The sequence below is a fragment of the Pholcus phalangioides genome, unplaced genomic scaffold (genome assembly GCF_987345545.1).
Source record: "Pholcus phalangioides strain wild (caught in Gottingen) unplaced genomic scaffold, Ppha-v1.0 ptg000007l_1, whole genome shotgun sequence".
Lineage (NCBI taxonomy): Eukaryota > Metazoa > Arthropoda > Arachnida > Araneae > Pholcidae > Pholcus > Pholcus phalangioides.
The window spans coordinates 50,047,927-50,074,567 of record NW_028301600.1 but is presented as its reverse complement, the minus strand read 5'-3'; the positions used below and the strand labels follow the sequence as shown (position 1 = coordinate 50,074,567).

The 26,641-nt window shown below is 34.2% G+C and overlaps 1 protein-coding gene across 2 annotated transcripts in view; it reads left to right on the top strand.

The window, feature by feature from the left end:
• LOC149085435 (tyrosine-protein phosphatase 69D-like) overlaps positions 1-26,641 on the top strand; it is a 227,832-nt gene that overhangs the window by 116,925 nt on the left and 84,266 nt on the right. For both annotated transcript variants that reach the window (XM_089233438.1, XM_089233437.1), the window contains exons 14-17: positions 3,941-4,044; positions 16,060-16,172; positions 16,262-16,352; positions 21,154-21,230. In XM_089233438.1, coding sequence (XP_089089564.1) covers positions 3,941-4,044; positions 16,060-16,172; positions 16,262-16,352; positions 21,154-21,230 — 385 coding nt within the window. The remainder of the gene's footprint in view (positions 1-3,940; positions 4,045-16,059; positions 16,173-16,261; positions 16,353-21,153; positions 21,231-26,641) is intronic.

Sequence of the window (26,641 nt, the reverse complement as noted above, 5' to 3'; positions counted from 1 at the left end):
TTTTTAGCATTTGTGGGAACCGAATTCAAAATGAAATTGGGAAAAATATTGCAGTTCGCAAAAAAGAAGTCAGGGAGGGGTTCAGGTTGGCTGACCGCCCCCCCCCCCCTCTGATCAACATGCATTGCTACTATCAGCCTCTGTCCAAATGTTGGCAAGTCTGCTACTTTCAGAATCCAGTAAAGCTGTTTATAGGAACAGAGCCACCACAAGAAGGAAACTTGCAGAACTTGAGGTGATGTGTTGGAATGGTCAATTCTAGGTTCATTTGATCATCCCATATTTTATACAGACCTATTTTTTGCATTCAATTTGGTTCTTGGAAGGAATGATCACCCACCTTCTGAATCTGGGCCTGGCCCAAGATTCCAGATATCAATCTTATTTATAAAATTTTTGTTCATTTTAAATTTAGTTTTGATTGAACTCAATTCCATAAGTAGAAAGGGTCTCTATTTTGGATGAGGGTAGGGGGCTGCATCTACAATAAGGGCTCCACGGGAAGACAATATTGTCCGTGGGGGAAGCATATAAACGAGAAGAAAATATTGTGTCCAAAGGCTAGGAAGCACTTCTGTGGACATTAGATATACATGCAGAAAGTTATATATTTTGAGCTCATAATTAGTTACCAAGAAAAACAAATAAAACTTCAGCAATAATCAAGCATGAATCTGACGTACAAAAAGAAACGCTTTTCTGAAAACTTTTCTTCTTTATTGCTCCAAAAACAATGAATTAATTTGTGGATAATGAATATTAGAGTAAGGATAAATATGATAATTTCATATATGCAAAAGATGTTCAAAATTATGAAAATGTATTTTAATTCTAGTTAATAAAATACATTACACATAATAACATCATTATAAAATAAGAATTTAAATTGTATTTATACAAGTACAGGGTGGGCAAAAGGTCTGTAGATACTTTAAAAATGAATAAAAACCAGAAAAATAACTAAAATAAAAAACGGTTTGCAGGGTTAGCATCGCTAGGTCACTGGAATATTTTTATATATATAAGACAGGAAAAAAATTTCAAAAATAGCAGATAAGTGGTGCTGGTTCGATCTACTTCATTGGAAATATGCAAATGCGATGGTTATAAGAACTTGCGCATTCCTAATCCACAACTAGTTCACTGTTGTAAACCGTGTATGTTATGTGGACCTGCTGCTGTTGCTGTATTTGTGACTCGCCTGCTATGTGTTATCCCTGTGGTGGTTGTCATGTGAAACACATACTGCTGTAATAAATTATTTGGATGCATTATTTGTGCATCTTTTCTTTGACTTGTGTACATCAGTGCCACCTATAAGCTGTTTTTGTTACTTTTTTTCCCAGTCTTAAAAAAATTCCTGTGCCGTAGCGATGTTAACCCTGCAAACCGTTTTTTAATTCCGGTTATTTTTCTGGTTTTTATGGACATCTTTTTCTCAGTCACTTTGTTGGGCATTTTGCCTGTTGTGGCGTTGTATTTTTACAGACTTTTTGCCCACCCTGTATATAAATGTATGTATAAGTTATATGATGTGAAACCAGAAGATATATTTATCTGATTGACCCATTCATTCTAACTCACTCACTATGCAAAATATTTTAATATATCATTTTTTCAAATGTGCTCGTTCATCAAATCTTTACTGGGAACACGTTGTGCAAAATTACTGATGTTATTAGACATTCTCGGGAGAATAAAAACGAGTGAGGAATTTCAAAATATATTGAAGACTATTTTGAGAGAGATGTCGTTATAGCCGTCTCAAAATATTTTAGAAAAATATTGTTATAGAGGGATTTATAGCAGTAAAGGATACATATCGTTGTAGTGAGATAAGTTTAACATTAGGCTGTAGGCAATCCCAAACAAAATTTGGCAAAAAATTGTTGTGGAGGGATTCAGCATTGTATGGAGTAGCAAGATTTAACAATATTTATTTGATCTGCTTGCTGCAATGGTACAGTAACTGAAAAAAAAGCTTTTGTGTAAACGTAATCTCCTCGGTTTATGGCATTATATATTTCATTTAACCTTAAAATTCTGAAAGGTCTATACTATCTGAGGTAAATCCAGTCCACGTTAGCTAGGATCATTAGGGTCTTACTGCACCACCTTGAAGTAGCATGCTGATAGTAGTACTATAGATCAATAGTACATATTATGATGCTCCATGTAATTCAGCTTTCCAAATGGCATCTATGAATGAAGTTTTTACTACCTTGTATCTACAAACTTTACCTAGACTTGTGAGAGAAAAGTATTTATTCTAATTCATAGTTTTTCTCTGTCTTTGTTATATTCGTTAGTGTTTTTCCATAAGCACTCACCTGAGGAACCTTTGATCTATCGTAGAGATTACAGAGGACCTCCTTAATTATGCTATTCTAAGAGAAGTGTGCAGATATGTGGATTTTTATTATACATTTTTAATTTCTGCTTTGTTTTGGAACATGCTCCATAATCCTCTTGGTACGCCATTACAGTCTCTAATAAATGGAAGTTACAGACATGGAACCTGAGCCATATACTCTTGTTGCAGCAATCATTGACTAATAGTACCAGCTGGTATTGGCTGATGCATCACTGTCCTTCATTGTTGTAGTGGTGCATGATCCATCATCATCATTTCTATTCAAAGGTTGCTCCAAGTGTTAGTTTCCTCGTGTTGATTCATGCAAACTTCTATGTATTATTGCCTCTAAGTACACATGCATGACTGTATCAGTATCCTGTCCAACACCTGCTGTAATTTCATGGAACAAAGAAAGAGTTTTCCCCTCAAGCGTACAATTTTCTCTCTACATAGTCTGTTAGTTGTTCATAGTTCTGTCTTCTTTTGCTATGAGGTGCATTTACATACTGTCAGTGTAATAACTTTTCTTATCCAATGATTGAAATTTGCTTTTACTGCCCTCTGAGTCAGATTTCAGCTTTGATTTTGTGTTTCCTGTTTGTACACTCAACTGCAATTCAAATCATTTTTCACTCTTTATAAATCTGTGGTCAGATGGAAAAATGTCACAAGTCTCTTTTTTCCAAAAAAATTGAGTTGTTTGCATTCTTGTGTCTCGTTCATCAAAATTTTGGAAGGTGACAAAATTTCATCCATCTCTTTCGGTTCATGAGGAACCAGTGGAGGTAAATTGCAATAAGTCAAAAAACCACAGTATCACATTTTTGCAAAATATTGTTTACATATTTGCCCTCTTGAAATGTTTAAAAAGTTACTTGTTACATTTTCCATCTGAGCATAGAAATAACCCCATGTGCCAGATTTTGAATCTGTCTAGGGCAGGTATCTTCAACCCGTTGCTCGCGAGCACCATGGTGCTCCCTAGAGCAACCAGAGTCCTCAATGTTCATGTCTTATTTGGTGCTCATGAGCACTTGATCAATGTTTCAATTAAATACCTTGTAAAAATTGCATTCAAGTATTGAAATCATCCTGATTTCGTGCATTTGTATGTCAAACATGACGTAAGGGTGCTCTTCTTTTGATGATAGGTGCAGGCAGTACTCGCATCTAGAAGAAGGTTGAAGACCTTTGGTCAAAAATGGATGTTTTATTGGGTGATTGGAAGTGAAACATGTCGGATAGTTATTATAAGAAAGCATTTGGAACTTATTGTACTTGTTATCATAATAGAATGGTTGCTATAATGCGGGATTGTTGTAATGAGCATCAACTGTATTTTTGTGTATAATGAAACCTTGATATAATGATACTCTGCAGACCAAGAAAAATAATGTTGTGGAGGGATTATATCATTACATAGTATATCATTGTAGCAAAGTTTCTTTGTATAAGTTTATTAAGATCGAGGTTTAATAGTGTGAGATAAATGAAAGATTTTCTTTTATATAAAAAGAAAATAAATTGTATATGATTTTTTGTAACAACTGAATGGCATCTCTAATAAATATTTTCCCATTTTAGACGAAAGCATGGCCATCAAGTTGCAGAAAGTCGAGAGCCATTTGGTCTTACAACACTGATAATGCGTACGATAAATAGAAATGGTCATTTGCCACGAAATAAAGGTAGAATTTTTCCATGCATTAAATTTAGGTTCTTATGGTGTATCAATTTCAAAAGAAAGGGCTAGGGTTAACTAAACATGTGTACACATAAAGCATTTTGTATAACATTTAAAAAACTTTTTTACAAAAATGTTTCTGTTAATGTTAAGAACTTATATATATATATAAAAAAGGGTTTTTTTTAATATGAATGGAAGATTTTTTCAATTCAACTATGCAATTCATCATGATGAGGTATGATCACATGTACATTGTCCATGTGTAAAAGGTAACGTGTTACAATGCAGAATTTATGAATGTCAGTCAGCCAGTCATGGCAAAATGATACCTTAATTATACACATTGTGCATTGCACGATTTCATAATTCATGGAAACATAAAAAAAAAATGAAGTAATTGAACAAATAACTACAATTTAATTAAGAAATGTTAAATATGTTGTCCAACCTGAGGTTGAAAGCACAAAAATTTTTGTTCAACAACAGAATCAGAGTATGCCATGGTCATAATGTGGATGTGCTTGCAATCTTGCAATTCAGCTTTATTAAACCAAACACCCCCCCCCCCCCCACCCCTTTCCCTTAATATTCCTGAGGAACTTTTAACATATGCCGATTTTTGTGCTGGAGATTGCAATTCACCATAGTTTGCAATCTGACCACTGTTTATAACATTTGAGGTACCCCCACAGCCAGAAGTTGCAAGGGTTAAGGTGCATCCTGTCAAAATGGGTCTTCAGCAGCTGCTTTGCTGGTATTGCTATGTGCATCTTGATAGAAGTTCTATCCACACACTGATGCTGTGGAAGTGCCGAAATGATGTGGTTGCACAAAATAGATTATACTGCTGGCCAAGTACAGTATCATCTACTTGCACATTTTGCACTTTTTTCTTTTGCGAAAGAAACTTCCATTGCTTCAGGAGTATCCATGCAATTTTTCAAGTCATTTGGATCAGTACTTATTGTTTTGGACATAATAGTTTTGGAATCAAAACTTAAATTATAATCGCCCTGTATGTAGCTGATTATTTTTCATAAATCTGTTACTACTATACAGTAGAACCTTGATTAACTGGGCTTAACAGTGTGTGTGTGTGAAAGTATAAAAAAACAACTATTGAATATTAAGACTGGGAGATATACAGTAGGAGATGTGCTACTTCTTATGAGAAAGAAAATGAAAATGTATGTGAGGTAATGTAACTACTAGTACACTAGTCTTTGTCCTTTAAGGACAGTTGGTGTCTTTATTGGATTATAGGACCACCTGGCCCTAGCATGATGGCGTCACTACTGTAGCTGCTTCTTTGTGAAGGGAAAAAGAAACCCTGTGAGATAATACACCACTACATTTAGATGTGTGATGCAATCCTTATTCATGAATTTGCTAAAGATAGAGCATCAGAATGTAGCCAAAGGTTAGAAAATGTTGTAAGAATGAGAAATTTTAGCTTATATATATATATAACTTTAAATAACTGAGATACTTCATATGAAAAATATATATATATTCTGGCCACTTTTCTGAGACTTTTTGAAAAAAAACCACTTATAAAATCTTATGTCATTTAAAGATATACCATCAGAATGTACCCCAAGGAATATAAAATGTGGTAAAAATGAAACATTTTGGCTAATAATGAACCAATATGATATTTTTCAAGGAAAAAAATGATATTTAGGCAACTTTTAGTTGATTTTTTGAAAAAACCACTTGGTTAAAACCAAGGTTTAAACCAAACAACCCTGGCCTATACATTTCAAAATATTATTAATAATTATAATATCATCAACTTTAATGGGAAATTTAAACTCACCTACTGAATTGATAGGTGCATCTCCAAAATAATGAACCATATTCCTCAAATTGACAACAACTAATGATCGAATTATTTTGGGAGCTGGTGCACACTCTACCATCATAAAGATGCCTGATTTTTCTTTGCACAACACTGTCCACTGCTCATCCAGTTTAATGAGTGGAAGTTTGTTCTTCAGTTCATTAAAGTCTTTGCAGGAATTTCTTTCATTAAACAGTGTGTAACAGTGCTTGCCTCTATCGCTCGCTGTAAATGATTCATTTCAGTCCTAGCTCTTTTTGATTCTGGAATTTGTCTGCGATTACCAGCACCTGTCATACTTTGGGCAGTTAGGAAATACAGTGGGAAATGCACCTTTTCTCAAGCTGGGGCGTTTCAAAAAGGTGCTGTTAATAAAACTCCCGTCCTTTCATCATAACAAGATGACTCTGAGATCATTCGAAGTGAAATGTAGCTCACATACTTGTAATAAAGTAATAAACAGATTTTTTATTTTAATAACATTATTTCAACAAAGATATTTAAATATATAAAGAAAATCATTTTCTGTTGTATGATTGCTTTGGACACTTTTTTTTTTTTTTTTTTCAAATTGTAAATGCTGAGAAGTAAAAATTCTAACCCCGTCTGTTTTGTCTATTCAATGCCCCCCTCCAAGTCCTCCTATATTTTTAGTCATGTCTGCTGTTGTAAAAAAATGTAATTCAGTATTGAGAAAACAAGCCTTACTCTCAATTTTCCTATATTAAGGGGTCACATACCTCCTAACATTGGGAAAATTTATATCATTGAAAATACTATTTAGCCATTGATTTATTAGACATTTTTTTCTCATATTTTTGATTAAATATTCTATCATATATATGCTTGTATAAAATTTTACATATCTCTAATACTTGATTTCTTAAAAATTTTCAAAAAAATACATTAAAAATAGCTTGCACACATGAGTGACATGACATCAATGTAACCATATACAATATTAAAATTAAAATCACGAAAACGATTCATTTCATAAAATGAACTTAAAAATTGAAATTGCATTGAGTCATCCTTATTTAAAATTTAAATTTTCAAAACAATCATTTTTTTTAGAAATTAAATATTCATAAATTGATCTGAAATCTTTTAGATCATTTTATGAAATGAACCGTTTTATTATTTTTAATTTTAATATTGTATGGTTAGTCATGTCTGTTGGTGTAAAAAAATTTATGTCATGTTATTTTATCATGGGTACACACTGTTTTTAATAAATTTTTTTGAAACTTTTTTTAAAAATAAGTATTAGAGAAATGTAAAATTTTATACCAGCATATAGGATAGCATATTTAATCAAGAATATTTGAAAAAATTTCCAATAAATCAATTGCAAATAATATATAGTATTTTATACAAGTATTTTTAATGATATTTTAACTTTTCCCTATGTTAAGAAGTATGTAACCCCTTAAGGAACCTTTTTTTCATCAGCACATTAATATTGAACGTTCTGGTGATTTAAGAGGAAGAAGTTGCGTTTGCTCAATCATAAATGAATAAAATATTTTGAAATACTCACCCTAGAACTTGAAGGAGTGAAATCATCATCCCTTCTTCAGCCGTGATTCTGGATCGCCTGGGAAACTAAAAAAGTTGAAACCTTATTATCTTTATTATAATTTCCCTGACAAGTAGGGGGGGGGGGGCTACACAATGATGAGGCATTGCTTTTTCTTACGTGAAATACATTAATATTATTAACGAATAAATTTTTAAAAAAGGGCAAAAGCTACAGCACACACAAAAATGGCGCTTCCAATGGATTTCAAGCTGCAGAGAGGGAGACAAAGGCGCGAAAATTCCTATCCAGCTGTCCACTAGTCGTGACGTCACTAAGCTACTTGACAGCTCTGCATAGGCCCCGTGCTGTAGAAGGTGTTGGTTTAGCTGGAGGGTGGGTTGCACCCCTTAGATATATTGCCAAAAAGCCAACTTTCAGGGGCGAAGCTGTACACTTGAGCCAACTTTAAGGGGCACACCCCAGTAATGTAGTGAAGCCTCTATAACTCACCGAATGGCAGGCTTTCTCTGTATAGCACGTCATTGTAATGCCGGGAAGCAGCTTCTATGTCCTCTTCTGCTGAAAGGGAGAAAAATGTTAATTACATGGTAATTAGTGAGTGAAAAGACGAGAGTTCATTGCACTTGATTATATATTCATCTTCATTCATCTAAGAAAGCAATAGTTTATGAGTATTCAGATGCAAGCCATTTAGTATAAAATTCAACATTAAAAGATACCCCCCCCCCGTGTACATCTCTGATCCCACCAATATGAGTTAGGATAATTAGAGGGGCAGAGCTGATGATGAAATTTTGCTGACAAGGAGGATAAAAATTGGTTAAAAATTTGCTTATGTAATACTTGAATGGCCCCAAAAAAATAATTCTCTCCTGTAAAATATGGGTCATATGTTCACACTATGCGTTACTCACAAATATATATATATTTTTTTAGACACTTTTATCTATTACGAGTTTTGATTCTTGTTCCGCAGAGCGAATACAGACTTTTAGTACACCCTGTATACTGAAGAAATATTTAAAATTTGTCAAGGATTCCGAGAAATAGCCTTATCAAGGGTTCAGCACAAGCTTTCACATTGGAAAACCCTAAACTACAGAATGGGGTTTCAGTTTTTTTTAGTAATTTTAAAATACCTTTAGTGAAAAGAACCGGGTTTGAGTTATGGACAGAATCAATGAATGAGTATTGTGGCAGAGTGGGATCAACTGAGAAAACTGAGCAGAAAGCCAAATTGAATTCAGTAGCAATATTTGAAGGAGATGAGACGTCTTTATTTGTGATTTTGAGAGAAGTTGGGCCAGCTGATTTAGGTTTGAGGAAGTTCCAATATTTTGTAGGATTTGTTTTTAGATAATTTGGTAAAGAATGGGATAGGTACTTGGACTTCTGAGTAGCGATGAGGTTTTTGAGATTCTGGTTGGAGGTAGAAATTGAGGATTTGAGTGCAATGGATTTGTTGGATTTATATTTGGGGGCAACACGGTGGATTTTCCTCTTTAGGTGAATGATGTCTCTGTTGATCCAAGGACTGTGAAGAAACTTAGCTGAAACTGTTTTTATCGGGACTCTAACTACGCATTTGTCAATAATAAGTTTGAAAGTTGTCCATAGGATATGAATATCATTGGAGGGGATATCAATAGAATATCATTGAAATGTAAGTGAAGAATGGATTGCATTAAAGGATATTGGCTTTTTTAAAATTACGTTTGGAGCGAGTTTGTAGGAAGAAATAGAGTTTTGAAGAGAGAAATCAATAAATGGGATATTGTGGTCAGAACAACCTTCAAAGGTGTAGGTATCATGAATTTTAATTCGGTTTGAGGGGTGGAGGTTTGAGGGATCGAGGGTGGAGCTATAGTGAATGGTAGTTCTTGTTGGTTCTAAAATTGTTTGGACAAGATTAAGGTTATAGAAGATGTCTAAGACTTTATTGTTGATTCAGTGGTTTCCAGACAGTGATTTCATATTTTTCCAGTCGATTTCCGGGACGTTCCAGTCTCCAGAGATAAGAAGGGGATGTGTATTGAGAAGACTTTTTCAAGGATTGATTTGAGTTGAACATTCAAGTGAAAATCAAAAGCCTATATGTCAGCACTTTGGTGAAAATTTTAAAAATTACTGATAGGTCGATAGTTCTTGATATCCTCTTTTTCACCCTTTTTTGTAAAGAAGAACTATCATTGCGTTATTCCAATTTTCAGGCACATCTGATTTTGTGAGACAATTTGCGAACAATGCAGCTAGCATACTGGCAAATTCTTCTCCTGCTTCTTTAATAATGTCTATTGAAATCCCATCTTCACCTGGGTATTTCCCTGTTTTCATATATCTTATAGCCATGTAGACTTCCTCTTTCATCACAGGTGCTATTTGTACAAATTTGGCTCCATTTTCTTTTCTTTCTACTCCCTTTCCTTTGTTCCGATCCTGTTTTTCATGTTTGTATAGAGTATTATAAAATTCCTCAACAATACTAATGATTTCATTTCCATCTTCCCTTTTTAGTGCAAAAATTTCCTTTCTCCCAACACATAGTTTTCGTTTTGCTGATTTTAAACTCCTATTATCTTCCAATGCTTTCTTTACAATATCGCAATTAAACTTCCTGACATCTTCTGTAATCTGCTTTCGTACCGTCTTACAAAATTCTGCATATTCCACTTTTGATTTAGGGTCATTCTTCTTAATCTGAAATTCTCTCTGGCGTTTCATCAGTTTCTTTGTTTCTTTCTTCTCTGGATTGATTTCTTTCTCTCCAGTGACTTGTTTTGCTATTTCTTTTAGGGTAAAGGTTAAATTTCTGTTCATCGTGGTGACATCTTGTCCATCCTCAGTGGTGTTACATAGCAAATAAAATCGGTTTTTCAGCTCTAACTGGAATTTATATCTATCTTCTTGAAGCTTTACCATATCGATGACAGTTTTTGTATTTTTGATAAGTTTCACTCTTTCCATTCTAGTGTTAAGCATTATATTCTACATCTCACCAGTCGATGATCACTTCCTGCATTGAATTTGTTGAGAACACTGCAGTCTTGGATCATATAGATCACATCTGTTCACCATAAGCGAGTTCAACTCAGAATTGAATACCTTCATCAGAAAAAAAAGTAACATGTTAATCATTGGAGACTGTAATATAAATATTCTTGCTCACAACACCGATGTCAATTACTACAAAGATACAATGTGCATAAACGGATTTGACCCATTAATAAATTATAAAAAATTTGAGGAATTTGTGGTAAATATAAACCTTAACAACGTATATGAAGATAATGATATTTGTAATAAATACAAACGATTCCATGATATTATTACGTTGAATAAAAACCTATGGGAAACAAAAAAACTGATAAAACAAAAAAATGATAAAAATTGGATCAGCTAACATTTAATAAATAAAATAAATATCAAAGAAAAACTCTACAAAAAACACAAAAAATACCCCCCATGTTAAGTATTATGAAGATACATATAAAAATTTCGAAAAAGCTCTGAAACGAGATCAAGATAGTGAAAAACGAATACTACAAAAAAAAGTTTTTAAATTGTAACAATGACCTTCGTAAATAACGGCAATTTATAAACCAAACTGTAACGAATAAAAATACCGCAAACAATTGGCTGAAAACTTTAATGCAGATTTTATGAATCAAAATTTAGATAGTGAAGATTCTAATATAAGTGCTTCTCGAAACTGTGATAGCAATGCATCGATATCTTCAATGATATCTGGCATTGGAAACAATGATTTACACAAGATAATATCTGAACTAAATGAACATAAAGCGACGGGATATGATGGTATAACAGTAAAAATTATCAAAATCATAGCCAGATATCATAATGACTTGTTACTATACCTAATAAATACTTCAGTGATAAAAGGAATTTTCTATCCGGAACTCAAAGTTTCTATCGTGTACCCAATTTTTAAAAAAGGTGATAAAACCCTTTTAGCAAATTATAGACCTATTTCAACACTCCCGGTTTTTTCAAAAATAGTTGAGAAAAGTATGAAAACAAAATTTATTAGTTACTTGAAACGTATTAACTTCTTTGCTAAGAATCAATACGGTTTTCAAACAGGAGCGTGTGGGGAGGTGCCTATCACGATAATATTAAAAACTTAAATAACATCTATAATTGCATAAAACGTAAGGTAATGTCATTTAATAATCCAGATCTACTGAAATCAGAAATTTTAATACTTGATCTAAGGCAAATTTATGTGTATAAAATTTTTATGACTAAAAACCATAATTTATTTCTTAAAACTAATAATGATAGAACCTCAAATAGATACAACTTCTTGTATTTAACTCCAAAAACAAATAAATACCTTGTTCAAAAAAGTATAAATTACCTAGGACCAACTATTTGTAACAAATTCAGAAAAAAATTATCAGACCTTAGTAAAATAAACATCTCAAGAAAGAAATTTTCGCATTCTCAAACTCTATAATGAATTTTGAAAGGTTTATTGAAAATATAAATAGGTAACCAAGGAAAAATTTGAAATATCTATAATAAAAAAAAATAATAATAATAAATGAATAAAATGAAATAAATATAAAGCAAGTGTGCCGTTTATTATATATAGTATTTATTAAGCTTTAGGGTGGACCAAATGGGTCCCTAAGAGCTGCATAGTATATGTTTTGTGTTTTGTTCTGTTGTCTTTATTTTCAATTCAATTTCAATTCAATTTTATTCATCACAACATAAAACTTACATTGGCAAAACGAAGAAAATCCATCCAAGGGATCGTTGTTGATCCATACTGGTGGACACGATTATTATTGAGTTAATTTTCAAACACGAATAGTAAATATTAATAATAAACTAAAATAAATAAATAAATAAGTCACAAACAAAACAATGAAAAAACGCAAGACAGAAATCATCTAATGAATATGACATACATACACACACATATACGCAGACACAAAATATTACATTGATTTAAATTAAAATTAGTGATCTGTTTTATTAATATAAATAAAATAAATTATAAATGAAGCAAATAATTAGTATTAGTATTGAAATAAATAATGGCAACAATGGAAGGTGCGATTCAGAAATTTTTTGAGTGATAGGGTAGTGTTTTCCTTTTTTTGCGAGAGCTCAATAGGGAAAAAAAATATATATTGCATATTAAAAATAGCTTTCAATATCATTTATAGAGAGCAAATATTGTTTGAGACGTTTTTTTAATACAAATATTGAAGTGCAGTGAAGAATGTCAGATGGCAGATTGTTGTAAAATTTTGGAACAAGAAACGTAAAGTGATTTCTCTTTACTGTTTTATGAATAAGTGGTATAGATAATGCATTGCTAAATCTACTCTATGTTCTTGAAGTATTGAAAGGTAAATCGAGTTTATTTTTATGCAGAAGAATTATCGATCCGTGAAAATATAGATAACGAAGGGGTAGTATATTTAGGTTTAGAAAAAGTTTGTGTGAAGGAGTGGAATAATCGTTAGTAAGTGCTCTAATTATTTTTTTTGCATTTGAATAATGGGGCGTAAAGTGCTTATGTAATCGCTTCCCCATACAGTCAGGCCATATAGTATATGTGAATGAATAACAGCATAATAAAATGACAGTAGAAAAGGTCGATTTACATATTGCTTAAGGTAATAGAATTTGCATAGGGTGTAGCGAAGTTTTGATTGTATGCGTTTTATATGTGTTTTCCATTTTAGGTTGTTATCTATATGTACACCAAGATACTTTATTGAAGATACTTGTTCTAAAGATGAGCATGTGCACGAAAAGTTATATGGGCAGTTTTGGCTATGAAAAATAATATTGTATCTAATTTCTGTATTGTTATGCAAAGAAAAGCTCATAAATTTTGTTTTCGATGTATTAATTTCAAGATTATTTGCAGAAAACCAATTGCGAACTTTATTTAAGTCATCATTTATGGCGTTCGTTAAAGATTGATGATCTATTGCTGAATAAAGTAATGCAGTATCATCAGCGAATGTTATAATTTTAGCAAATAAATCGAGGTTACAGAAATCATTTATAAATATAGTAAAAAGAAGTGGCCCTAAAGTAGATCCTTGAGGAATTCCTTTCTTCATGGACATCGGAGTACTAATGTATTTGCCACATTTAACTCTTTAGATCCTGTTCTTAAAGTATGATTTAAAAAGGCTATGTGCATTATCCCTAATTCCATACAGTTGAAGTTTATTAAGTAAAATGTTATGGTCAATGCTGTCGAAACATTTTCGTATATCCAGGAAGATAGCTATTGTTTTCTTTGATTTGTCTATATTATCAACAATATAGTTACTAAATTCAAGAAGTGCAGTTTCTTTTTTTCTATTTGGAAGAAACCCATGTTGGTTGTTTGAAAAGAAATTATGCACATTTAAATATGAAAAAAGTCTGTCTCTCATAATTGTTTCCATAATTTTTGATGCTGTACAAAAAACTGAAACGTCTATAATTGTTCAAGTCATTTTTGTCGCCTGCTTTGTCGATTGGGGTTATGACAGCATGTTTTAATGAATCCGGAAAAATTCCATTTTCCAAACTATCATTGATAAGCCTGGAAAATATATGTAGAATATTATCCAGAATATGTTTCCAAACTTTTGCATTAATTGAATCAGAAGATGTAACTGAAGTTTTTAAATTATTTATGATTTTTTTTACTTCAGCAATATCTGAGGGAAAGAGAAAAATGGAGTTATTGATGTTTTGAATATATTGTTCATGAGCATCATCCAAAACTCCTCTATTTGATGCACGCAGTATGTTATTAACAAATTTTCAGCGTTACTTGGAAACTTGGTAAATTCGGTTGAGTAGTAGTTTTTCTTGGCAATTCTAATTTTTGATTTAGTTAGTGATGTAACATTTCTGTAAGCTGACTCAACTGAGATGTCATAAGGGTATTTTTTAGTCTTCAGATACAGTTTTTGTTTATTTTTTATTAAACAACGAATTTCATGGGTTGGTAACCCACGGTTTCCTATAGAAGCATTACTCACATATCTGGAGTGATTCTGAACAATAGTGTGTAAAGTAGAAAAAAAGTGATCGAAAAGAAGTCCACTATGTGAATTATCAGTTTTAAATTTGTAATTTTTAAGGTATAATGTCATAGCAGTGTAGTTAATAACTTTCCTTTTCATTGCTTGCACGACTGTATTAGATTTATGTGAGTTAAGAGAATCAAATTGTAACTTGCAAACAATCGGATAGTGATCGGTAATATCAGTTTCGATTATGGACGAGTAATATCCAATAATGTTAGATGAATTACGTAAATATATGTGATCTATACAATATAGTATACTGTATACTATTTTATTTAGTATTTATGTGTGCTGTTTTGATTTATTAAATTAAAAAAAAAAAATGCTTGTTATTAGATAGGATGTAGTTGATCTCACTTGTTGTTCCAGTTGGGCTTCTCCAGGTCTACTTTCTTTGAGGGTTCTTAAAAAATGAATTGATGTTCGCTCTCTGCAAATTTGACGAGTCGGCTTCCTCTGTCATTTCTTAAACCGTAACCATGACTTCCCACTGAGCTTTGACCATTTCTTCTCTCTCCAATTCTGTCATTGAAATCACCCATTACTATTTTGATATGACAGTTTCCTTTACTATGCAGCTTGTCTAATTCTTCATAAAAGGCTTCTACTTCTTCCTCAGAATAGCTCTTTGTTGGTGCATAGACTTGTATAATCTGTATCCGGTATCTGCTTGATATTTTCATAACCAACTTTGCAACTCTATCAGATGTACTATCTAACTCAACGATGTGATTTTTCCACTTTTTATGAATGAGAAATCCTACTCCACCGGTTCTTCCATTATCTGTTCCTCTGTAGTAAAATACATGTCCACTGGCAAGTTCAATTTTCTCCTCTTTTCTTCTTACTTCACAGATGTCTAAGATGTCCCAATTTATTCTGTCCAGTTCTTAACTCCTGCAAATGATTTTCTGATGAAAAATCATCTGTTAAAAGTGGTCAAGGTCATCTTATGGCAGCCTGCTCTAACCCAGAGGTTCTTAGCACCCTCTGTTTTCATTTCTTGCTTGTCACTGCTGTAACCAGGAGCACTCAAGACTGCTGGGAACTGAGGGCCTTAGTTTATAGGCAGAGTTCATATTTCTTTTTTTAGAGGGTTTTTGGCCATGATTCTCCATTCTGGCCAGTGTGGGTTGGAGGCAGCTCATCCACGTCCATTCACCACGTGTTAAACATGGCTAGTTATAGGCTGCACCACGAGAAGGTGCGGATTGGACTTGAAGGAATCTACTAGGAGTAGAAACTTAAAGTCCTCATAATGAAGCAAATAAAGGGTGTTCTCCTAGTTAACAAGTGAAGACTATTAAACTATATATATATTAGGAAAATCCTTTTTTGTTCAATCTGAGTTTTTAAACATTTTGTGTTCCTCAGTGACTTTCTCTCACTAAAATTAATATTTTTCATTAGCATTTTTCATTATCACATAAGGTTATTTAGGAAAATATGAAAATCAAATTTTTAAGGAAGCAAAGTTTATAATTTGCTCCGCGCATAAATTTCTCTTGGAAATTTTCTCCTTAAAAACTTGTTTGCAATTCTGTTTTTTTGTAGGAGGTGCCCTGTCGAAACTCCCTCGACTTGGTCCCATTTGTGCGGAAGAGCTTCCATCTGCATTTGTGGAAAAGCATCAAGATAATGATTTGTTATTTCAAAGTGAATTTTCTGTGAGTAATTTGTTGTTTATTTTTTCTACTTAATGTTTAATACATAGTCAACAAGATTGTTGCTCACTATGTTTTTATATTTTTCTTAGAGTTTACCTGACTGCTTTAAAGACCGTACTACTCATGCTTCAGAAGCACCAGAAAATCAAAATAAAAACAGATATCCTGATATCAAAGCATGTAAGTCATCATTTTATAAAAAGCTGACTCAAAAGTCAAGTCGGGAAACATTTTAAAAAGCTTTATTTTGGTAAATAATAAACACATTACATTGATATAAGCACAGTGAAACATGATATAACATCAGGTTTATTTGGGAAAAGATTGCCATATAATGTATGTCCACCAGGTAGAATTTGTTGCTATATCAAAATTTCATGTGAGACATGCAAATTTTAAAGTGGTTATTGGTTGAACACCATCTGGTTGACATGATTTTAGTTTTTTGGAGTTCCAAATAAAGCGATATGTTATATTATGCTTATCTGTGTTTATTTCATTAACATAAGTTTGTAATATACTGAAATATAGTATTTTAAAACGTTTACTCACTTTTGTATCGTTTTTTTATATTGTCTAATTCAAGAGTAGTCTTCTGTATGTAATTCTATTTTTAATTTTAGACTTAAAGAAAGTTTTATAGTACCATAGAGATAACTAAATACCCCTTTATATTTCCTTTCAGAAGACTACACTGAAATGTCATATAAGTGAAAAAGTCATACTACTGCAAGCATAGTTTGAATTAAGAATAAACCTCTCCTTTTGCTAAATGCAGCTTTACAAAAGTTCAATGATTTTTCTATTGCATTTTCATATTGTTAATAATCATCTTAATACATATAATAACAAAATTCAATTAAAAAAAAAATTCTTTTATGAAATTTCTTGGAAATCGTAATTGAGAAAACTACTTCTATTTGAATATTGACTAGTCTGATATAATTTTTGAGATAAATTTGAGTAATTTTGATAGATTTTGGGTAATTTTTCATAGATGATCTGCATGCAACACTCTCTCTCTACCTCTATTTTATTTCTCTGCAAAAGAATGAAGTAGTCATCAGTCTGTTCAATGCTCATTTTCTGAGCATTGACAATCATCCTGGGGTGTAATAGCCGAGGTTGATAAGTACTCACTTACTCATATTAATTTACATTAATATAACTGCAGAAAGCGCCCCGCCCCCACCAATGGGTTAGGGCACCAACCCTTCTGCGAGATACATATGAAGAAAAAGACAATGTGGGATGCTGCCATTTAGATTCCGCAATAAACAGTATGTCCTGATCTAATCAGCCCTTGTAAGCAGAAAATGACAGTGGTTTGATGAAAAATGGTCAATAAATGACAAAAGTTTAAAGTTCATAGCTTTTACTGTGATAGTATACATCAATAATAGTTGCCAACTGCTACAGATTATCTGTAGTCTCTATGGACGACCGCACTCAACTACAGAAAATATTCTCAATATTACGGAAATCATTTTTTCTTCTAATATATGTATGTCTTTTTTTTTTAAATTGGGTCTGAATTTCTTGCGGTATTTTACAATTTTTTTATTTATTTTTTGAAATCGTTCTTTCTTTACCAAAATGATAAATTCATATACACATGTGAAAGAGTTCAAGAGAGGGCAAACTCGCACTACACTGGTGTAAGAAATTAAGAGAATTTGCAGACTTGGTCAATTATCTCTAGAACTACTGTATCGATTTTAATGAAATTTGATATATACATACATTGATTCAATACAAAACAAATAACCATTCAATAATTGTAATACACACGCATGATCGTGCGTAACACTTGTTGGAGTAGGAAGCAGTTGCAGAATAAACAAAAAAATGGGTTAATAGGGGGTATGGTCCCCTCTTACAGATGATATACAGTATACAGGTCTCGCAGTGTGATTTATCATTTCCTGTGGCAATTGGTCCCACTCGTTCAGCAACGATGTTTTCATTCCCTGGATGGTTCCTGGAGGGGGGTTGCGACTTGCAATTGCCTTCCCCAGAGCATCCCAGACATGCTCTATAGGGTTAAAGTCTGGAGATCTGGCTGGCCAATCCATCCGGCGAATATCCTCACTCTCTAGAAAATCGTCGAGCAGAAGAGCTCTATGTGGCCTCACGTTATCGTCCATTAAAATGAACTCAGGGCCAACTGCACCCCTGAAAAGGCGAACATAGGGCTCAAAGACCTCATCCCTATACCTCACACAGTCAAAGTGCCTCTTCCAAAGACATTGAGAGGTGTGCGGCCATCCAACATGATGCCTGCCCAGACCATTAAACCTCTTCCGCCATAATGGTCGATTTCGCGGACATTGGAGGGTAGGTAGCGGGTCCCTGGTTCTCTGCATATGAACGTACGGCGAGAATCGGTGCTTAGGCTGAACCGGGACTCATCAGTGAAGAGAACTGTCACTCACTGATCGATATTCCAATCTCTATGCTCTCTGCACCATGATAAACGGATTCTTCTGTCCGTAGAAGTGAGCGGGACGCAAACAGCAGGTCTTCTTGCAAACAACCCTCTCTCATGAAGTCTTTTGGAAACAGTCACCCTTGATACACGGGTTCCTGTGGCTGCATACAAGTCACGAGAAGCTGTAGCACTCCTGCTACGCCTCACTATAATGGACAAATGGCGATCTTCTCTGGCCGTCGTCGCTCTTGGGCGACCTTGCCCAGGCTTTCTCTCGATGGATCCGGTATCCTGGAACTGTTTCCATAAGTTACACACGGCGCTGGGCGTTAAATTGAACTCACTACAAATCTGGACTTGAGATTTGCCTGCTTCTAGCCTCCCCACAATTCGCCACATCATTCCATCATCTAAACGTTGGTGGGTACTCATTTTTACTGTTACAATTTGAAATTAACCGATTGCTGCAAAATAACACCAAGAAATTCGCAGAGGTGTGCTAGCGAACGAAATGCGTCTTAACTTACGCACGCTTATAAAGCCTGTTTCTCTACTGGCTCCGCCCACCTACACACACGTGTACGCTTACATATTTGAAGTACAAGATTTGCATTTTTGTCTAGAAGTAGTGGTTTTACATTCAGTTCCGTTCTTTTCATGAAATTCAATAAAATATGCAAATTCTCTTAATTTATTTCACCAGTGTATGAAAGAGTCTGTGATTGAATTGACGTATTGCTCGCCATTAATAAGAATGTTGTGACAGACTATATATTTGGGCCGAATCAAAAGGAATACCGCCTATGATAAGCTCACAATCGAGGCTGATGCCAAAGCACATGACAATGAACAAATAACAAACATCCAAGGATACAAACATAGTGCATACTAGTTTTTGATTCTACAAATTGACACCTTTGCTGATCAGTTAGAAACCTGAATTTCAAGTTTTTTAACCAATCTGTAACAGTGCCGACTTGCAGAGTCAGAAATCAGTGTGCACTGTCTTTATATCCCATATATGAACTTCTGCCAAGGAAAGCGTCCAAAGGTGTCATCCTCAAAAAGTTTCAGAAAAATTACCACTAATTCTACTCATTATAATATGCACAAAAATATAGAAACTATTTGGCAAAATTATTATGGGTTAATCAAAAAATATGTTTAATATTAATATTTTGAATACTTGCACAGGCCAAGAATGAAATTAAAAATCCCTAGTGTCTTCAGTGACGTCATTCAAACAGCATATGATCACTTACAGCACATTGAAGAGAAAGGGAAAAAACAATTTCTTTAAGAGAAAAGCTAAAGAAGAAAATGAAAAAAGAGAAGAAGAGGAGAGCTAGAGTGTTAAAAGAATGTTTTTATGTATCTCACCAAGGAACACGAGCGGTGATGAGCAGCCAACTTTTGTCATTTTTTATTAATTTATCATGACTTTATTAATTACACTCTGCCACTAATTTTTTGGTTTTTATGTGTTTCTGGTTGACATGAATGCATTTGAATTTTTTCCATGGGCGGAGATACGGGGCATGGGGGCATTGCTCTCCCCCCAGCATCAAAGACAGAGTCGACTGATCTAATGTATATTTGTATATATGAAGTGACGTCATCATCATTGTGCACCTCCCAGCTATAATGACCATGCCCCTCCCATAGACTTCCAATTCTATCTCTGCCTATAATTTTTTCATAAGTTTTTGAGGATGACACCTTGGGGCCCTTTGCTTGTGAGTCAGGAAATCTCAAAAGTATAAGGAATATGTGATTTTGTCATCTGAAGGGGCCTCATAATTATTTTAGCGCTGGTTCCCACGTCTGGTAAAGGTGGTTCTGAATCCAGGAACCACCTGATTATCTGACCTACAAAACAATTTTTAAAAATTCAATCATTTTAAAAGATATAGGTCATGAAATTAAGTGCAATATGAACTATTGATAAGTTTGAAAGAAAGATTTTTGCACAATCCATTCAAATATAATGGTTGTAATTATAATCAGTATGTTTAAATTGCTTTCACCAGTCCTCTCTTACATTCATTTCTTTCCCCCCATGCCAAGTATGAATTATTCTCTTGAAAAAACAATCCCTTACACTGCCAGCATTCTGATGAAATTATGACTTGCAAACTAAAAGTTTGGTATAGACCAGTGGTTCTCAAGCTTTTTTGACTTGCAGAGCCCTTTCTGGTGTATAATTTCAATGGCGGAGCCCCATAGGCCTATTTTTTTATTTATTCATCAGTTACTGATTTATTTTTATTGTTTAAAATATTTGTATTTTTTTCTCAAATTTATTGTTTTTTATATTTCTCGAGCGGCCGTGGAGCCCCTGGGGAGTGCACACAGAGCACCAGTTGAGAACCGCTGGTATAGGCAAATTCAAGCTGAAACTTCCTTGTTTAATTTGGTGTAAATTTTGTATTTGAATGTTTCCAATGTTTTATTTATAATATAACTTCTTTATAAATTTTACTACAAGTTGAGTCTCTATAGAGAAAGGGTTGATGATTTAAGTCATATATTAAATTATTATGTTTTTAGATGACCAGACTAGAGTGCAACTTCCTATGATTGAAAGTATCTCAGGCAGCGATTATATAAATGCAAATTTTGTAGAGGTATGCACAGTTTTGACAATCACATTCTATATATCATCTGATCAATACTATGGAAATAATTTTTTTCTTTAGATCTTTTTTTTTGGAAAAAAAATCAGATTGTGGTATATTTTCAAATTAGAGAATATACTATGTTAAGACATTAGTAAAGACAAACACTCAAGACGCGCATTTGTTGGGTGCCAAATATTTTACTGACTACAACTTCTATTGCCACACACGGGAAACTAAATAAGCTTACAAAAACCTAAACAATTCATATTGATCTGCAACTTTATCTTAACACTAGAACCGCGGCACTTTCGGTATACCTAGGTCTGCGGACTGGGTCAAATAGACCCAAACTTTGAAAAAACAGTGTTTCATAATGAAAACAGGATATTTATTTTCGGTTTCTGGTTTTCTCCCTACTCTTATTCAATGTTGTTTAATTGCGTATTCATAATGGAAAATTATAATTGTTTATGAATATAAAATGGGCTTCAAAATTAGCTAAAAAATTATGTAATTCAGTAAAAATGAGATTTAGTATACATTATTTACTCTATTCAGTCCAAAAAGATTTTTCAGTAATCCCATAATATGACAAAAATGTAAAATAAGTGTGTCAAATTGAGCATGAAAAAGTCAGTAATATGATTCTGTCAAATAAGTATTGATTTCTTACTGATAAGTGGAATTTATGATGAGCAGTTGAGCAATTTTTTTTTCAATATTCTTGCACATTCATTGCATGTTGAAGTTGCACACCCCATGCAAAAATTAACAGTTTTGTTTCCACATTTTTATGTTACCTGACATATCAGACTCGTTTGTTTTTATTTATTACTATTATTATTATTTTGATCGCTCCTGAACAGATACATGATCAAGAGCGCACGAACGCTTCCTTTTGCGCAAGGGCAACACGTATGATGAACGCAGCTCTTCAATAAGATTTTAGAGGAACTGCTTTCAAAAAATAGTTCTGGCCTTCTGTACTGCTCTATACAAAATACAGGAATATTTTTATAGTGAGATCCAGGATGTTATAGAAAACGTCTATGATGCCACCTTCACCGAATATTTTCTGGGCATTTGATCGCTACAACTACAATCGTTACACTTTGTTGAATTGTAGTGTGAAACAGTTTCTGTGTGTGTGTGAGGAAGCTTTTTGGGGCTAACTACTTCCAATATCAACTGCCAGATGAAGCGTGCTGAGTAATGAAAAACTTATATCATTCTTTCCTTGATAAATTGTCATTGCGGCATCATTGTTCCATACAACTGTAGTTTCACTATCTTTATTGCGTGAGATAATATTGCTCTTCGATTTCGTCTCATCGTCTCTACTAGCTCGTATTTCTTGGCTTTTAGCATTTAAGCCAGCTTCAGTGTAGTGAAAAGAGGTGTCGGTTGAGGCACTCCTGCCTTTGTTCTCAAATGGCTTGATTAGTTGCATCACCATGTGCTCTGAAAGAGAGAGATTCGTTGGACGCTGATACTTTCCAAGATTTCGAAATCCATGCAAAATATATTTGATGCAAGCCAGAAGTTTACTCTTTTTCTGTGACATCGTTTGCCTACAGAAATTTCAACTACACGTTTTTTCTAGAGTTAAGCTTTTACACTCCCAAAATCGTTATTGAGTCCCGTCAGAATTCCAGGTATTCAAGTTTACAAAGGAAAAAAAAATATTTAGCTCTAATTGTGCCCTTACCCCATTGAAAAAAAGATAATCTGCTCTGACAATAAATTGGCCTTGACCTTGAAAGACCTTTATCCTTCACTATCTTCATTTACAGAAAAATTTGGAAAGGGTAACCACTTCCAAGAAAATTCTACACCCCTTTTTTTCTATAGAATAGTACGTTGGGTCAAAATGACCCAAACCGTGGTTCTAGGTATAAGTACTTATAGCTCTGAAACACGAAATGTGAAGATAAAATTTTCGTGAATTAATATTCATATGATATCATGAAAAGTCACGGAATTTGTTTAACATCTGCCAGTAAGTTTTTGAGATAAATGGAAACGAAGTGCTTGATTTCAGTCAAATTGACCCACTCTGCGGTTCTAGTGTTAATATATCATATTCCTCCCCCTTCTATAAATTAAGTCTTTCTGAGGGTTTTATGCTACTTTTGGTGCTTTGTAGAGGCAAAGGAGTGCAAATCAAATTCTCTCAATTCTGGGTCTTGAGAAGAAGTGATAGCTATGGTGGTGCAACTATATAGGAAAAATTTGGAAACAAAGTATTTTTGAAAAACTGGGATGAATTGTTTTATGCCCATAAAATAATTTATGATTTTTATTTGTGTATACCTAGATATAATCAGAAAAATATTGCCAAAAACAGTTAATTAACTTGCATAGTTTTACCATTGATACGTAACAGTGTGTTAATCTTTTATGAGCACAATAACACATTTGGCCTGTTTGAAAAACACTGCTGTGACAAATGTGTCCAGCGAAGTTCATTTAGCAGAACGAAAAAAAGTCAGAGAAAAGTAACCAAATGTTGTTTTTTTTTTTGGTATCTGGTAGGTACTCTTATTAAACTCTAAAAATATTTTATTCAAAATAATCTTCATAATTTTTTTCCTTGGTCATCGTCGCATCTATGTCGTCGCAATGTGTCTGTATGTCCAAGCATAGGTGTATGCAGAATTTTCTCAAGGGGGGGTTTCAATTTATTTTTCTTCTCAGGAGTTAAGTTTTTCCTGCAAAATAATATAATCTCGGCTTGTACAGCGAATGGCCACATACCAGATACAGGATTACTTGGGCATATTGGCGTACTCAAAAGGGGAGGGTTAGAACCCCACCCCCCCCCCTTTTTGCATATGCCAATATGTCCAAGTAACCCTTTATGGTATGTGGCCATTGCCTGTATATAACCAACTTTCTTTCATTCTTTTATCAGTTTAAAGCTGCTGTTTCTCTGTACAGTTCTGAAGGATGATATTATATGCACCATTGATGATTATGGTGATTCTGCATGAGCAGAAGCATTTTTGCCATATACTGCTGTGCACTCACACATTTCACAGGGGATATTGACTAAGAAGTAGTCCCAGACAATTTTACAAAAATATTACAGTTATCCCTAGCTATAAACGGTTTTGCTTTAAGTAATTTGGTTCTAAGCGATTTTTAAAAGTTGATTTTAGGAATTTCAACTTGCAAAATTTGGCTTGGAGTTTAACTTTAATTCTGGAAATGGGCTTGCCAATTGAAGATATGTATAACATAATTAAAACGTTTGACAATGAAATAGGTTGAATTTGATGTAGCTGATACAGATATAAGAGAAATTCTCAGATACAACTCCCCACATCTCAATGATGAACAATGTTTGGTAACACATTGACAATGCCATGAGAAATTTAATCAAGAAAAGCAGTTTCACAGAAAGTGGAATTTTTGTATTTGGGAGAAATATGAGGAATTTTCTACTCAAGTTTTTATAAGGAGAAGAAAAATTGGACAGTTTCATTAAAAAAGAGTTATATATCAGCCTATCACACCCGGCTCTTCAGGAAAGAAAACATCCACACTCACTAGAATCAAGTAGAAATAGTGATGACAGATAAAGCACTAATTTAATCCATTCTCATATTGACTAAATTCACTGTATTTATTCATGAGTTTTTGAATAATTAATTCATTTAAAAAGTTTCTTTGCTGTTCAGTTATTTTTTTAATTTAATCCCTCTGAAGAAAACCAACCCCCTATTGCTATCTTTCCCATGTTAAAATCAACTCACTCTGCACGATTTTGTTCTACATGACTATTTTGTGGAATAATCGCATACATAGTTTCCCAAACTTTTTGTTCCATCGCCCCATTCTTCAATGCTTTTTAAATCTCATCGCCCCCAACTCAAGCCAATCCATAAGATTCTATACTAAACCCATAGCTTGTACTGTCCCCTCGGATCATTCCATCGCCCCTCAGGGAAACCCTGGCTTAAAGCGAGGGACGCCTATACCATATTCTCCCCACCCTTACATTATTATATCTGTATTATAAAAATCCACTGAATTGGCTGAATGCATACTGTGATCCTTGTTAAACCTCACTTTTCCTGGCATGCTAGGAATGAACCAGACCCCAACATTCAAAAGTCTGCAGGCTATTCACACAAATCAGTCGTGGAGAGGTGATGTTTACATCTGGTCGTCCGAAGAGTTCGCCTTTGTATTTGCTGTGTCCGAGTGGTCTTTGGATGCGAATTGGGGAGCCATCTGTTGCAAAGTGTTGAAAGTTTTGTCACGACTGAGGTCAATAAAGCCTGTCCAAGCTGACGAAATAGGTGGTGTGTTTCTTCCATCATTAACGAGGAAATTCTGGCATGTTCTGATGAAGCATTTGAAGTAGCTTGGGCTATTGCCCAAGCTACTTCAAATGCTTCATAAAGCCCCGTCAATAAAGCCTGTCCAAGCTGACGAAATAGGTGGTGTGTTTCTTCCATCATTAACGAGGAAATTCTGGCATGTTCTGATGAAGCATTTGAAGTAGCTTGGGCTATTGGCCCGTCAATAAGGCCTGTCAATAAAGCCCCGTCAATAAAGCCTGTCCAAGCTGACGAAATAGGTGGTGTGTTTCTTCCATCATTAACGAGGAAATTCTGGCATGTTCTGATGAAGCATTTGAAGTAGCTTGGGCTATTGGCCCGTCAATAAGGCCTGTCAATAAAGCCCCGTCAATAAAGCCTGTCCAAGCTGACGAAATAGGTGGTGTGTTTCTTCCATCATTAACGAGGAAATTCTGGCATGTTCTGATGAAGCATTTGACTTAGCTTGGGCTATTGGCCCGTCAATAAAGCCTGTCAATAAAGCCTGTCCAAGCTGACGAAATAGGTGGTGTGTTTCTTCCATCATTAACGAGGAAATTCTGGCATGTTCTGATGAAGCATTTGAAGTAGCTTGGGCTATTGGCCCGTCAATAAAGCCTGTCAATAAAGCCCCGTCAATAAAGCCTGTCGAAGCTGACGAAATAGGTGGCTCTTCAATGGAGAGCCATCATCAGGACCTCGTGGTCAGAATTCACACAAATCAGTCGTGGAGGGGTGATGTTTACATCTGGTCGTCCGAAGAGTTCGCCTTTGTATTTGCTGTGTCCGAGTGGTCTTTGGATGCGAATTGGGGAGCCATCTGTTGCAAAGTGTTGAAAGTTTTGTCACGACTGAGGTCAATAAAGCCTGTCCAAGCTGACGAAATAGGTGGTGTGTTTCTTCCATCATTAACGAGGAAATTCTGGCATGTTCTGATGAAGCATTTGAAGTAGCTTGGGCTATTGGCCCGTCAATAAAGCCTGTCAATAAAGCCCCGTCAATAAAGCCTGTCCAAGCTGACGAAGTAGCTTTGAATTTCCTCGTTAATGATGGAAGAAACACACCACCTATTTCGTCAGCTTGGACAGG